The 14,506-nt window shown below is 52.3% G+C and overlaps 1 protein-coding gene across 1 annotated transcript in view; it reads left to right on the top strand.

The window, feature by feature from the left end:
• Nucleotides 1–13,561, top strand: part of CHST13 (carbohydrate sulfotransferase 13) — a 32,090-nt gene extending 18,529 nt beyond the window's left edge. The window contains exons 2-3 of the mRNA XM_040593338.1: nt 8,629–8,711; nt 12,256–13,561. Coding sequence (XP_040449272.1) covers nt 8,629–8,711; nt 12,256–13,101 — 929 coding nt within the window. The 3' untranslated portion in view covers nt 13,102–13,561. The remainder of the gene's footprint in view (nt 1–8,628; nt 8,712–12,255) is intronic.
• The last annotated feature ends 945 nt before the right edge of the window (nt 13,562–14,506 follow it).

Raw genomic sequence — 14,506 nt, 5'->3', positions numbered from 1 at the left:
TGCATACCCTGGTTCTCTTGCCCACCCCCTGCATGCCCAGAGAGGCAACGGCTGAGGCTGCACCAGAGAGCAAGGACTTGCTTGAGGTCTTTGTATGCAGTCATCGTGTTATTGTTTCACTTTTGGGGGCAGAACGGGGCCTATCATGTCCTGCAGATTCAGGGATCAATGTTCTTAGCTGTGACTGATGCTCTTGGCTCTCCCCCAGCGAAAGGTACAGCTCCCGTGTTCATACTGCCGCTCTCCTGGCATCCTAAGCCATGTCTCTGGCATTTGCCACCCACCTCAGATTTCCCACCCTATGGCCTCAAGTCCTGGTACCACGCATCCGAGGTATTTGGGATGTTCCCTTTTCCCTTGTGAGCCATGGGGATACATGTTTTCCCAGTGGTGCTGCCAGGTGGTGAGAGGCAGGGTCCCACCTAACCTGCGGGAGGTGGCTGCTGCTGTGACACAGCAGTGTGACGGGGGGATGAGGGCTGCTGTTTACCGTATTGAAGAACAGCAAGTCAGGCAGTGCTGCCAGCTGAGCAGACTGCGAGACGCTGCGGGGCTGTGCTAGAGGACACATCTCACTGCGCTCTGGTGGTGTGGTCGGCCCTCAGCCTGTGGCCTCACGCAGCAGCCGTGTCATCCGCTCCCCTCCCCGCCTCACCGTTCAGGTGGAGGATCTTCAGCCTTAGCAGAGAAGATGCTCAAGCAGACTTGCGTTTTTTGGGGTGAGCCACTGAGCTGGTTTGGGTGCAGACTCCTGGATGAAGCCCAGATGATTACATCTCCTGCTTCTTGTTTCACTTGCAGCTCCCCAGTGGAGGTGGTTGTGTCTGTATTCACAAAGCTGATGGATGCATTTAAGCAAATCAGGCATGTGGCTCTGTTAGATTTCCTTCTTCTCTAGCATTTTAATTCAACTTCTGTTGTCGATATCCCTGGCTTTTTAGATGCAGTAAAAATGAGCAGTCACATGAATATAAGTAGATTGGATTGCCTCTTCACTGAAGCCAAAAATGTGTGTTCCCAAATAAAAACCTTCCAGTAAGAATAAAAATAGGAATGGGTTTTGGTTTTAATTCCCAGAGGTGCTCCTTTAGCTCTAAAGATGCGTGAATGCCAGAATTGCTACACGTTTTCATAGCCGAATGCAGCATGCAAGAAAGCAAACAGTCACTTAGGCGGTCATCAGCGTTAAGTCAGTGGGGTCTGGGGTTTGCTGTGGGATTTTGGTGTTTGCATTCCCATATCACCCTTGTTTTGAAAAGTATCTATCTTTAAAAACAATCAGCCCTTGTGCTTAGGTGGAAATGAAGTAAATGTGTTCTCCACCAGTACGAGCTCAAGCATAAAAGCCAGAGCTTCCTAGAATTAAACTGCTTCCTTGAGACCAGCACTGTTAGACCCAATAGCTCTGATCCTTCCAAGCAGGGCTGCTCCTCACATAGACCACTGGCCACTGCCCAGGGGTTCGACTGCTGCTTCCACGTGTCATTTCTTGGCCTCCGTGCCCTGGACCATCCTCACACAGTCAAAGCGTGTAGTCGCCAAGCAAGGCGGCGCGTCCCAGGCTTTGCTATCAAACCAGGAGGGAAAACTGAGCTCAGACTGCAGGAACTGTCTGGATCTATCACTGCTGCTGTTCTCTTTCACTTTCAAGCTCTGTTTTCTTTCTCTCTCTCTCTCTCTTTCTCTTTTTTTCGTCTTGGATGTTAAAATCAAAAATTGGACAGATGCAGCAGCCAGGGGCTGCAGCTAGGGTCTGGCTTGGAATAATACAGTCTCAATATCCTCCCTTCAGTTAGATGGCAGGATCCTTCTCCATGTCTCTTGGGTGCAGTTATTTTAATAGCAAGGAGCCTGTCTTCACGAAGTGAGGCTGCGTTTCTGCAGTCAGGGACGTGTGAGCCATCACTGCTGCGAGTGAAGCACTCACTCATCACCCACGACAGGTGCCAGAGATTGTGCCCACAAAGAGATCTGGGCCCTAATTTCTGGCTCTTCCAGTGACTGTCTTAAAGCAAGTGCTGATCCCTTTACGCTACAGAGCTCTGGGTGTTGCTTCCCCTTTTGATAAAAAGGCATCGTATTGTTCTGAGCTGTTTCCCACTGTAAACTTTTTTCTCCTGTGAACACAGGTCAGCCGCACACGTGCCATGTGTGCCAGGTGGTCAGTTTGTGCCACCAACACCTTTTCCTGTATTCAGATCCAGAATCCATCACAAATGTGAAACCATCACAAACGTGACAGATTCACACCCCACCTCCCGCAAGTTCAGAGCTTTGTTTTTGGTCCGAGAGCAAGCACCCCTTCCCAGGAGGGGCTGCCCTGAGATCTGAGCCTTCCCACAGTACAAACAAGCACCTATCCCACTCACCCGTGGGGAGCTGCAGGCTGTAATTAACACCCAGACTGATCATGTCGGGTGGCCAGGCACCACAATTATTTTTCCTCTTTTTTTAGGTTTTGTGCAGACACAACAGGAAGCAAAGCTGGGGCTGAGACAGCAGCAGGAGACAGCGGTGGGGTCAGGTTCTGCTCCCTGGGGCGTCTGGGGTGCCTATGCGTGTCCAAGCATGCATGCTGCCTCATCGCTTCCCTTGGCTGGAGACCACTGAATCGCCAGTTTTTAATCCTCTCCAGTGTTTCATCTTGGAGACCACTAGTGGACCGTTTGGCTCCTCGTGGCCCCCAGGTCCAGCCTGGAAAATGCCTGAAAGCTCCATCCTCCAGCCCAAAAGGTGTTGGGATTCCTCCTGCTGACCCTCAGCCCAGACTCCACTGATCTGGGGTTTCCAAACCTCTTCCTGTCTGGTACCTGACCAAGTGGGCATGAAGATGCCCTGCGTGTGAAACACCTCCTGTCCCTCTCTGCTGGCCCGTTCCAGGGGATAATCATGTCCCAGCTCAGCTCATACACACATCCAGCCCTTGCAGCCTTCCATGGGGCAGCAAATCCTGGGATCGCCTGGTCACCTCACAGCCCTTCTCAGCAGCTCTGGGTCTGCCTTGGTCCCAGGAGAGCAGAACTGTCAGTGCTTTATGAGAGGGTCACCAATGCTATGGATAATAGTATTCACGCTTTTTTTGCTGCTATGGCAAATACCTCACCTGGTATGTTTCAGGGCATCATTTGCCTTTTTTTATGACTGTCCCACTGGCTGCTGATAGCCCAGAACTAATGCATCTGGGACCTCCTGCCACTTCCAGCAGCAAAGTAGCAGAAACTGGTGAATTCCAACATTGTGAAATTAAATTCTGTTGAATTTCCACTCTCCTGGTCCAGGAAGAAGCTTTCGTTTCCCTGTTTGGAGTTTCAGTCTCTCCCTGCCATGGCAGCCTTTCTCAATGCTTTGTCCATCATCAGTATCTTTCTATTTTTATGCCAACTCATTCACAAAGTATCTAACCCAAAGCCAATCTTGGAGATATTTTACTAGAAATCTGCCTTCTGCCCAGCACTTCTCATTTAAACACCGTCTGCTTTCCAGTTTCTTGTGTCCTTTACAGTTCACCTTTTAAACTTCATCTTCTCTGACTGAAGTACTTATTTCCTATGTTATGTTATATCTCATGTTTACATATATCTGGGTAAAGATCTACCACATATGCTTGATCTACAGAAGTGGCTTATTTTATTCACAGATGAAGTTGCATGGGTATAAGCTGCGCTTAGTAAATGGCATGTTGATTTGATTTCCCTAATGAGTTGCACCCATGTCTTTTCATTGTTTTCTTTCCTCCAGACTGTTTTCTAAAGCCTTGGTAATGCTGATGTCAGCCTAGCAGGCTTGTCGCTGCCTGAATCCTGTCTCCTAGCCAAACTCTTCAACTGAGGCACTGGATTTGCTGTTGTGGTTGCAGAGAACCTCCCTCCGTAATTAAGACTCTTTGCAGCCAAAACAGCAAATTCTTTTCACTGGCGCTTCCTGAAGTCCAGGATGGGCATGATCCAGCCTTACCCTCACCTCACACATGTCTGGCTGTCTTTGCAATCAGCTAGTACACCTAAATATTCACAGCTTTAAAATCTATTCCCTTTTCCAAAGAGAGCTGGCAAGACATTGAAACCCCAGATCCTGCTGCGGTATTGATGTCAACCCGCTGCAAGAGAGTAACTTTGGGTTTGATGGGACAGCACTAAAATCTGGGCTGTAGGGGGAAAGGAGGGAGGGAACGCGTTGCCTTTTTAAGCTCTGAAGGAAAAGCTGAAAGTGCTTGGAGCACAGGAGACTTCAAAATGTGCCTGAGCATCCTTTCAGGCTCATCTCATTCAGTGCTTTCCTGTCAATGTTACTGCCTTAGGTGGGGCTTTCGGTCTCTTGCTCTGCATCACTCCTTGCCTCATCCTTTGAAGATGCAAAAGGACAAACGTGCTATTTCCTTCTGCCCATCTCAGTGAAAAACATTTTGGATTTTGGTCAGGGATGGATGTGCACCATCTTGATACATGTTATCCAAATGGTGATCCAGCAGTTGCCAAGGGCTGGTGTTTTAGAAACTATACACCTTGGCTAAGTGTCATCCCTGCTTTCAGATGCAATTGTGGCAATGCTAAATTTCTGAGGATTACCACTGCATGTAGTGGAATCCAGGAACCTCAGTAACAAGTTATAAAGTCAGGAGGAAAGCCAGGATGTGAAGATCTTGGCAGCTTCCCATGATGGAAGATCCTGCTGTACTCAGGGCCATGGTTCCAAAATGCAGCACAAACCATTAATTTACTCAGATGACACTCTCTCCTCAACACTGTCATATATTTCAGTATTCCCTGGATTTCCCAGACTTCTTGGAGTCCCAGGAGCATCTCAGGGATGAGTAAACCAACAGTACAGGGGATGGGGTTATTGTCTTGCTTTCAGCATGAACAACTGGCAGAAGAAGGGTGTGTAAATGCCGTTGCCTATCTGCCCCCTTCCTCCCACCTCCTCCTTGCAGTCCAGGCTGTATCCCAGATCTGATCTAAGAAACAGGCACAGATCAAGCATCGAGCCTTTCCGCAGCTCCCCCCCCCCCCATGTCTTGATTTCCTCTCCAGCTGTGTGGTTCAGCCAGCTGTGGAGCCTCTTGAGCTCAGCCTTTCCAAGGTGGGCCATTGCCTGCTTGGGTAGGCAGTGAAAGCAAGGGACAGGATGGGGGGAGATCTCAGGATGGGAGCACACTGTGGGATTGCATGATGAGGTGGTTAGGATGGAGCAGCTGGGGAAGAGCCGTTTTGTGCTCAAACTGGGGCTGAGCTGTGTCCATAGAGATGCATGATGAGGACTCAGAGTCTGGCAGTGGCAGGAGGGATGGGAATGTGTCAGCAGAGATATTGCAGGTGCTGGGGCTGAGGGATGGTGAACAGGGGATGGCCACGCTTGGGGTCACGAGGCAGAGCTGTGTTAGGTGGCGAAGCCTGGTCTTAAGGGGGCTCGACTCTGTTAAATCACTGTCTACAGCCTTCTGCTGGGTGAGGCAGGTTGCAGCAGCCCTGGCCTGCCTAGTGCTGTGATGGCCAACGTTGCTCTGCCAGGCGATCCCAGATGTTCTGGGGATGCTTCTGGGCACAGGCAGCCTGGACCGCACCCTGCCAGCCGCAGGCATTTGCAGCTGCCCTGACCCCAGCGCTGCCGAGGATGGGTGCTGTGGTCCCACGGGACACACCGAGCGGCTGCTGCCCTCCGCAAGCACCGGTGCCTGTGCGGTGCTGTGCTGAGCCGCACACGGCTGCAACTGCAGCATCTCCCCCTCTGCCGCAGGGTTTGACGCTGTCGTCAGGAGTCATCCTGGTGGCCCAGCCGGGAGCCTGTTTGCTTTTCTCTTTGGGACGCCGCGTGTAGCGTGAGCAGACGGTTTCCGAGGAGGGAGCCTCCCTGCACTTGGAGCTTTGTAAAAACCTGCCACTGGGCCAGACGTTCGCTCTGAAGGGTTTGGCGAGCGCCCCAGGCAGGGGATGGTGTCATCGCTTTGGAGAGCAAAAGTGTCAAGATGCATCAAGTGTGGAGCGCTGGCGTCTTCCCCCTGCCAGCTCAGCGCTCCCAGGCTCCTCCAGCCGTACGGGAGCAGCCTGGCAGCTTTTTTTTCCTTTCTTTTTTTCTCTTTCCCTTTTTCTTCTGGAATCCCGTACAGCATGAGCATAGTGGAGATCCCAGGGGGGTTGCTGCTGTCCAGGGAAGGCTCCTTGTTCTCTGCCAGATCTTGTGCTGGGGGAAGGCTGGAGGAAATCCATTTTGCAGTGGTTCTGCTGGGGCTGCCGGCAAGAGTCATGCGAGGTGCATCAGTCCTTGGCCAGGCTTGTTCTTGAAAGGCACAGCCCTGGGCAGTCAGAGCACGGATCTGACCTGCCTGACCTCTGCTCGCTCCCCACTTTACTGCAGATTTGTTTTTTGCTCACCCTGAAGAGCCTCCTGCCGAGCCAGCCCACTCCTCCTGGGCCATGACCTGACCTGCACCAGGCACTGAAGCCTTTCCCTGGGGTGGCGTTTCCGTGTGCCCCGGCACAGCGCCGGCACCAGCAATTTGCATTTTTAGCAGCTTCAGGTCAGCCTGAACCACCCAGGGTTTGCTTATGTCCCTCATAAGAAAGGTTCTGGTGGATGCACATGTTAATCTCGAAAACAAACGCCTCCACGTTGCTTTTACTAAATATAGGACAAGTGTCCGCTGCGGTGCAGGGCGCTTGCAGGCAGCCCACGACAGGTCACGCTCTCACATTGAACAGGAGTTTATCAGCCCCGGCCAGGAAAGGGACTTGGGTTTAATGCTTTTTGCTTACAGATTTGAGCTGCTGTGTGTTGAGTTTTCAAGGTCGATCACTTTTCCTCTCACTTGCAGAGGGCTGAGCCTGGAGATATGAAATGGGGCTCCTCTGGGCCGAGCATCTCAGCCCAGCACTGTGTAGGTTGGATCTTCTGCTTCTCTGTCATTAGCACAGATGAAGTTTCACCCTCCTGTGGGGTAACTGAAATGGGATTAAGGAAGGAACTGCCTTCCCTCAGAGTCACACCTCGATCACTCCAGTGCTCCAGGAAGTGTCATTTCCCACGAACGCGCAAGCGTACATGCACTGCTGATGAAATCTGGTGAGGTCAGGCAGTCATTTCCCCCTAATTACAGCTCCAGGAATGAAGAATGTTTAGCTTAGACTCTGGTGACTGTGCTTTGGAGCACTTTTCATTTAAGCAAAACATAGGCACATGAAAATGAAGGTAGGATTTGGATTTTTCATTCTGGTTATTTTGGTTAAAAAGATGCCATCCAGTGCTTGTGTAACAAAATATGGTTCTGTTTGGTGATGGTCAGTAAATGAAAAGATTCAGACCCCCAGACTGTCATGTGAAAAGCCTTTATGTTGGAAACCTTCGTGTTGCCAGAAAAGGTTTGTGAGAGATGTTTTCCCTCCACCACATACATCCCTCTGAGATTTGAGAAGGTCCCCGTAGTAGCAGGAACTTGGAGGACTGGAAGACCCTCCCAAGCCGTGATCTCCCCAACAAGGTGTCCCGCCATGCCCTTCAGAAAAAAGCATCATCTTCCATTTTAAAACTCAGTGTAATTTCTCCTGTGGAATCATCTGCAGGGCTGCACAACTCCCATGGTTAGAAACCTTCTTCTCATATGAAAACTGTTGTGGCATCCTCTACCAACAGAGAGGGTCAGGTACAAGCAGTGAAGGGTGGGTGAGAGGTGGGACAGCTGCTTGGAGCTGTTACTGCAGACGAGAGCCCGCGCCCCTGTCGTGGTTGCTCCATGCGCTAGGTTTGGGATATCCAGGCTGCATGGCTCTGCCCATGCAGTGCTGCAGACAGGTCCCTGGGGCTGGGGGCTGGCAGCCGAAGCAGACGCTTCATAGCCTGCACGGTGGTTGCATCCCTACATAATTTAGGAGCATGAGAACTTGAGCATCTGTCACTGACTGGTTATCTGGCATCACGTTTGTGGCTGGCCAGATCCAGCCTCAGGTTTGATGCTGCTGCTGCAAATAGACTTCTGAAAGCAAACCAGCTGATCTGCATGGACCACTTGGGTGGGTGTCTTCAGCTTCAAACACTTGAGGACATGTTGCTGGTATAAAAGGGAAGGGAAAAAGTAAATAGAAAATCAGAACTTAACCAACTTACCAGTCAGACGAAGCATCTGACCAATTTGTCTATTAATGGCTGTGTCTCTGAGCCTGGAAATGACAACTCTGAGTCTGCGGGGGCTCAGCACAGAGCTGCCCGTGCTGGATCTGCCCCTTATCTCTGCCAAGCACAGATGCTGTCTCACCCCTCACGGGGCTGCAGCGATGCTGGTCAGGGTCCTGTTGCCTCTTGGGTCATTACCCCACCAATGCAGCCTGCACACAGTGGCATTTCCCAAATGCACATGGATCAAACTGTTTCCAGTTGCTCTTGAAAGTGCAACAAGCTGTTATCTTTGTTTATGGTCTTTTATTTGTTTAAAGGTTAATTCTGGACCTTTCAAACTCTAACTGCAGGTTTTGGTAAAAAATGAGAGAAAGGGACACACATTGCGTGAGCATCTTCTCCCAGAGCCAAACAGATTTGTCTCTTCTTGGGGGAATGTTGCCTCATCCCAACTTGAGCATCTCCAGAGAGGGTGAGGGAAGCAGCCCCTCCCGGCCCCTCTGATCTTTCTTGCTCCTTTTCCAGCCACAGAAGATGGGGTTATGAGATCCACCTGGCAGGGGAAGGCCGGTCGCAGCCCGCTCCAGGCCTTGTATGAGAGTGACCAGGTAAGGGGACAGGGAGAGGGAGATGGAGGGGGTGAAGAGGGAGCGGGGCGCTGGGGGCTGACCTTCCACCCCTCCAGCGTGTGGGGCTCCGTGCTGTCTCCAACCACCCCCAAGGTCTCTGTGCCTGAACTTCTGGCCATGTCCAAAAGAAGAGACCACGCTGCTTTGGGGAGCAATTGCTGATAAAAAACTGCTTATGGCCCTTGCTGGTACTTGGACAAACGGTTTCATTGCTGGGGGGCTGAGCCATAGCTGGGAAACCCAGGAGATTTCACTCTCTGAGGATTTCCAAGCCAGCGTGGGCCATCATAGCAGGGCAAGAGCATCATTGCTGCACTTTCTGAGCTAATAATTGATAGATGCTTCTGTGTTGGGTGCTACGCACACACACATATGTATGTGCATATATATATATATCTACATATATAAAGCTGGACCCAGCCACGAGGAGTTTATAATCCTGGGACATCTCAGTCCTCTCCATCACCCTGGGCTGTGCCAGCTATACCTGCTGAAAAAGGGGCAGCCAGGCACAGTCCGGGCAAGGGAAACGCTTGCCTCCAGGTGGGCTTGGTGGGTTCATGACCCATGCAGGGGTCTGCTGGAGGACAAGCCACAGTCACTGCTTGAGGCAGGGAGCTCTCGCCCTCACCAGCCCCCAGGGCTTTGAGCCCCGCCAGCATCAGTGACCTGGCATCAGGGAAGGTGTCCCACTTGCTCTTAGCAGCTGAATGGGAGCTTGAGGGTTTGCAGTTGAAGCTGCCAAAGGTGTGTTTTGTTTCCTTCTACTGTGTTTCCCCCCTGGGTGGGACCCGTGCAGACAGACGTGTCTTTGCAGAGGGATCCTCGCCCACAATTTCCCTGCAGGAAGCCACCCTCCAACTGGTGCAATGGGCTGGGCCACAGCCACATGCCCCAGCCACCAAATGTGCCTTGCATCTCCCCACGTCCATCAGGCAGTCGTCTTCTGCAGCCCCCAAGAAGCAGAGGTCAATGCTGGTGGTCTCTGCAGCTGGCTGCCAGCCCCGCTGCCTCCCCACGGCCTGTCGGCTGCCCACTGCAGCCGGAGCCACATCTCCTTTCCACGCACAACGCTCTTTTTTTTACTGTCTAGGTTGATGCTTTTATGTCTATAAGCAGCCAAATTACATTTGCTCTGGGAAAAATTGCAAATGTGGACTTCCTTGGCCACGATGCCAGCAAACCCTAATGCTGCTGGAATGTCATGGTGTTATTTCCTTAAAAGAGCTACTTAATTTCTCTAGCTTTTAAAGAGAAGGAAATTAAGGGAGCAATTTTGCTCTGAAATAACTGCACTTATTCCAGTGGGCGGCTGTTGAAAAGCAGTCACATTTATTTGTTGCCATGCCTGCAGACAGTGTCTGTCTGTCTGTCTTTCTGGTCCAATAGTTTTGCATTATGCAAGTGCAACGAAAAACACCTGAAAAAAAATCACATTATTAAAAGGCCTCTTTTGGTTTTTTAAGCACTTGCAAAAAGGGTTTCCCATTTTAAAAGGTGATGGGGAGCCTCTGAACTAAAGAAATTTCTGCTGAAAGGTTTGGCTGTGTCGCAGGGAGGTGTACCATGAGAATGCCTCTTCAGCTGGGATTATCACCTGCCTAGGTGCTATGTTGTCTTCATATCCGAGTAGCCAACAACGTCAAAGTCATATCTGGGTGGCAGTTAGGAGCCTGTTGACCTGCATTTCCTCCATCTGAACATTTTCCCTTCTCATCTCCCTCTTGGAAGGAGCAAGGATGGGATGCTTTCTCCTGCCCTTGTCTCAGGTTACTGCCCATTTAGGTTCCTGGAGAAAGTGGTGACTAACGTGACCTAGACAAGGTTATTTCTTTTGTGGAAATGAGATCCAAAAGGGTCTGAGTGTGGTTCATCCCTTGCAGGAGGAGCTTTTTGTCCAGATGTTAACACCTCTCTGAAGGTGATGAGTCTGCTGGATCACCCATGGGATGGGCAGTTTGTCTCAGTATCCCAGCTCCTGGCAGGAGCTTCACAAACCCTCATCTCCACAACATTGCCTCTCCCAGGCTCTGGTGCCCCCCAAAACCCCTTATGGTCCCCTGGGGAGGGGTGAGGGTGCATCTGAAGCTTGGCAAAGGGTGTCCTTCGGCATGCCTGAGCACTGACAGCTGTCAGCAGCAAGGAGGTAGGGACCAAGGAGGTGTCCTGCCCTTGTCCTTCATCTTGAGGTCGCCACGTCGCTGCAGGCTACAGAGACGTTTGCTGTGGAGCCCCGCGACGCCGGCAGGACTGGCTTCACAACCCCAAAGGGGAAGCCACCACTGTCTTGCGACATGACAGTCCTGCATTGCATTAGAGCAGCAGCTCCGTGGGGCAGAGCTGCCCGCGCCAGCAGACAGGCAGTGAAGCCGTTAGTGGTCGTGGCCCGGATGAGGCTGTTGGATGTTCCCAGCAATGACACCGGGGCTGAACGCAAAACCTCCAACCCCTGTGAGCAAAGCAGGGAGGGAGTGGGCAGGAGGAAGAAGGGACCTTCCTCTTCTGAGTTCCTGGAAATGGTTTCCTTCCCCAGACATTTTAATGACACTTTGGGATTTCCAGTGAAAACTGTGACAGGAAAGGTCACATCCCCAAATCTGGAGGAGGGGGGGTTCAGCTGGGGCAGGGGTTGCGGTGGGCCCTGAGCTCCTGGGAAGCCAATGCAGCAGGCGTTGGTGCAAGGGTCAAAAGGGATAAAGAAAAAGGAATGTGTGCGGACTCCTCATCCCTGTGGACAAAGGAGACTGTGACCAGAGGTGAGGCATTGGACTGGCGCCTGTGGAAGAAGTCCCTCGGGACAAGGAACCTAAAGCCCGCAGGAAGGGCCTCACCACCACCTCCAGCAGCACCTCGCTCCTCTCCACCATGCCCCTGCCACCCCACCTCACCTCCAGCTCCCCCGCTGCTCCCCAGGGTCCAACCATCGGTGCTAGAGACCGTTTTCCTCCACCCATCTCCCTTTGCCTTTCCTTGGCAGCACAGCCATGCCGTTTTCATCGAGCATGCCCATGCTTGTGTGCCACGTTTCCGCCTCTTGGCTGCAGTGTTTGCAGCAAGCCCATGGCTGTAGGCATCGGCACGATGCAGCGATGCCCGTCACAGCTGGGAGGTGTGCGAGGCCCTGCGCCAGCAAAGGGGCTGCACTGTTTGGCACTGGAGGGGTCAGACCATGCCTGCCCCCCTAGACCGGTGCAAAGGGCAGCACCTTAGCTCAGTGTGGGGGGGGGGGTGCTGTACCAAGTACTCCGTTATTGACCCTCCCTGCACCGCCTGCTCTTCCCTCACCCCCTTTGACTTGTCTCCTCATCACATTTTGTTCTTTTTTTTCCCCCCAGCAGGTCCAAGGATTAAATGCACCAAATCAAGTTGTGCTCAAAGTCAACACTGTCCTCAAAAATCCCATATGGGTGGCTGCCGAACCCGGGAAAGGGGCGGGAATGAGGACAGTTGTGGGCCAATTGCTGTGTGTTGGCCACAATCAGCTTGGGCAAGCTGGTGACCATCTCCTTTTTTTCCTCCCCAGTTTGAGCAGTCATCGCTGCAGGCAGTTCACCAGCAGAGACGGGAGCTGTTGAGCAACATCTGCAACCGTTACACCCGCAAGCGGCGTCTCCTGCGGCCGGATGACTTGCGGCACTTGGTGGTGGATGACACCCATGGGCTGCTCTACTGCTACGTGCCCAAAGTGGCCTGCACTAACTGGAAGCGGGTGATGATGGTCTTGACGGGGCAAGGCAAATACCGGGACCCACTGGAAATCCCTGCCAACGAGGCCCACGTCTCGTCCAACCTGCGCACCCTCTCCGAGTACAGCGTCCCTGAGATCAACCACCGCCTGCGCAGCTACCTCAAGTTCATCTTCGTGCGGGAGCCCTTTGAGCGCCTGGTCTCAGCGTACCGCAATAAGTTTACCCGCAGCTACAACACAGCTTTCCACAAGCGCTACGGGACCAAGATCATCCGGCGGCACCGGCAGGAGCCCAGCGACAAGGCCCTGGAGCGCGGGGACGATGTGCGCTTTGAGGAGTTTGTCTACTACCTGCTGGATCCACGGACGCAGCGGGAGGAGCCCTTCAATGAGCACTGGGAGCGGGTGCACTCCCTCTGCCATCCCTGCATCGTCCACTACGATGTGGTGGGCAAGTATGAGACCTTGGCTGAAGATGCCAACTACATCCTCCAGCTGGTTGGGGCCGACACGAGCATCAAGTTCCCATCTTCATCCAAGACCACCAGGACGACAGACGACATGACGGCCCAGTTCTTCCATGACATCAGCCCTTTCTACCAAAGGAGACTCTTTAATTTATACAAAATGGACTACTTGCTCTTCAATTACTCCATCCCCTCGTACCTCCGCATCCGATGAGGTAGGGGCTGGGGGGAGAGGTGAGGGAGAGCTGGGTAACTCTCACCTTGCCACAGTTCCTCTCCTCCCACCCTGTGCTCATCCCTTGGGTTGACTTCTGTCCCGTGCTCTCGCCATTACAGTCTGCTCTACAGCCTGATGCCTTGTTCGGGCATGGTCTGGAGGGAGGACATCTCTCAAAACACTGGGGCTGGAGCTTTTCCTTCCCTTTCCCTCTCACCCTTCAACATCTGGTGGGACCAGACGCTGGAAGGAGGGCTTACCTTGGCTGGGGACTTTATTTTAACTAAGAGGCTCCTCTGTAGATCCAAGTCTTGGGAAGGCTCCTTTTTCGGGCAGGATCCCTTCAGGTCTTTCTCCTCCTTACTGGGCTGTTCGAGGGTGGACATGGTGTCTTGGGGGGGCAGGATGGAGCATGTCAGAGACTTGCATAGAACCAGAAATAAAGCAATAATTTAATGTAAGTTTTTCCTTTCATTTAAAATCGCTCCCACTTTCTCTTTTTGCCCTGTTCTCCTCCATCCTCCCCCAGCTTCCCACACCGTCCCCCATTGCTGGGGAAGGCTGTGGTGCGTTACTGTGACCACATATTTCTCCCTGACAAAGCCCGGAGGGTTTTTTTTGTTCCTCTCCTTCCACATGCTTTCAGCTGACATGCAAAATGCTCCGAAGAGAGGGAGAGAGGAGCAGGTCTGCAGCAGGTCTGGGCTGACAGAGGCACAGTGCCTTCTCCTGAACCGCAATAGCAGAGCACTCGGCACCGGTGTGGGTGTGCGCATCTCTGGATTTCTGGTCAAGCCCAACAAATCCAGGCCCCACACCTCCTGTTTTTTAAAAGCAAGTGATAACTGTTTTGCAAAGGGATATGTACAGCACGGGTGCAGGTGTCTGCTCAGGTGAATCACGTTATCCATGGTGTCCTGCCCGTGGCCCCACTGAGCTGGCAGCGATGGCTTCTCGTCCCCTGCCATGTGCTGCTCCTGTGTGTAGCCGGTGCCTCCCACACAGGGCGGCCCATCGCACTGGGGATGCAGAAAGGTGCCGGGGCAGCTTTGGGTTATAAAGTGCTTCGGGGAGTGCTGTGCTGGGATGTGGGAGAGCACTACGGTAATGAAGAGGCAATGCTGGACTGGGAAGACCAGAGAAAGGGGGGGAGGGGAGGAGAGAGAAGACATTGAGAATAAAAATGGGGACAGAGACACCTAGAGGAAAATATCCCTTTGCCTGTCTGGCTTTGGACAATTCATTCCTTGAAGAAGAAATGGGGAGGAGGGGGCAAAACACAAAAGAAAATGACAAAGCGAGTCCTAGGGTTTTAAATTAAAACCAGTCCAAGGAGCTGTATTTCTTTAAAACCATAATTCAGCCTTTCCTCTTTTCTGTTCAGCTTTGGCTCGGTGGCTGC

This window comes from Falco naumanni, chromosome 4 (assembly GCF_017639655.2).
Source record: "Falco naumanni isolate bFalNau1 chromosome 4, bFalNau1.pat, whole genome shotgun sequence".
Classification (NCBI taxonomy): Eukaryota; Metazoa; Chordata; class Aves; order Falconiformes; family Falconidae; genus Falco; species Falco naumanni.
Note: the sequence above shows the minus strand (reverse complement) of the source record. Positions and strands in the feature narration are given on the sequence as shown.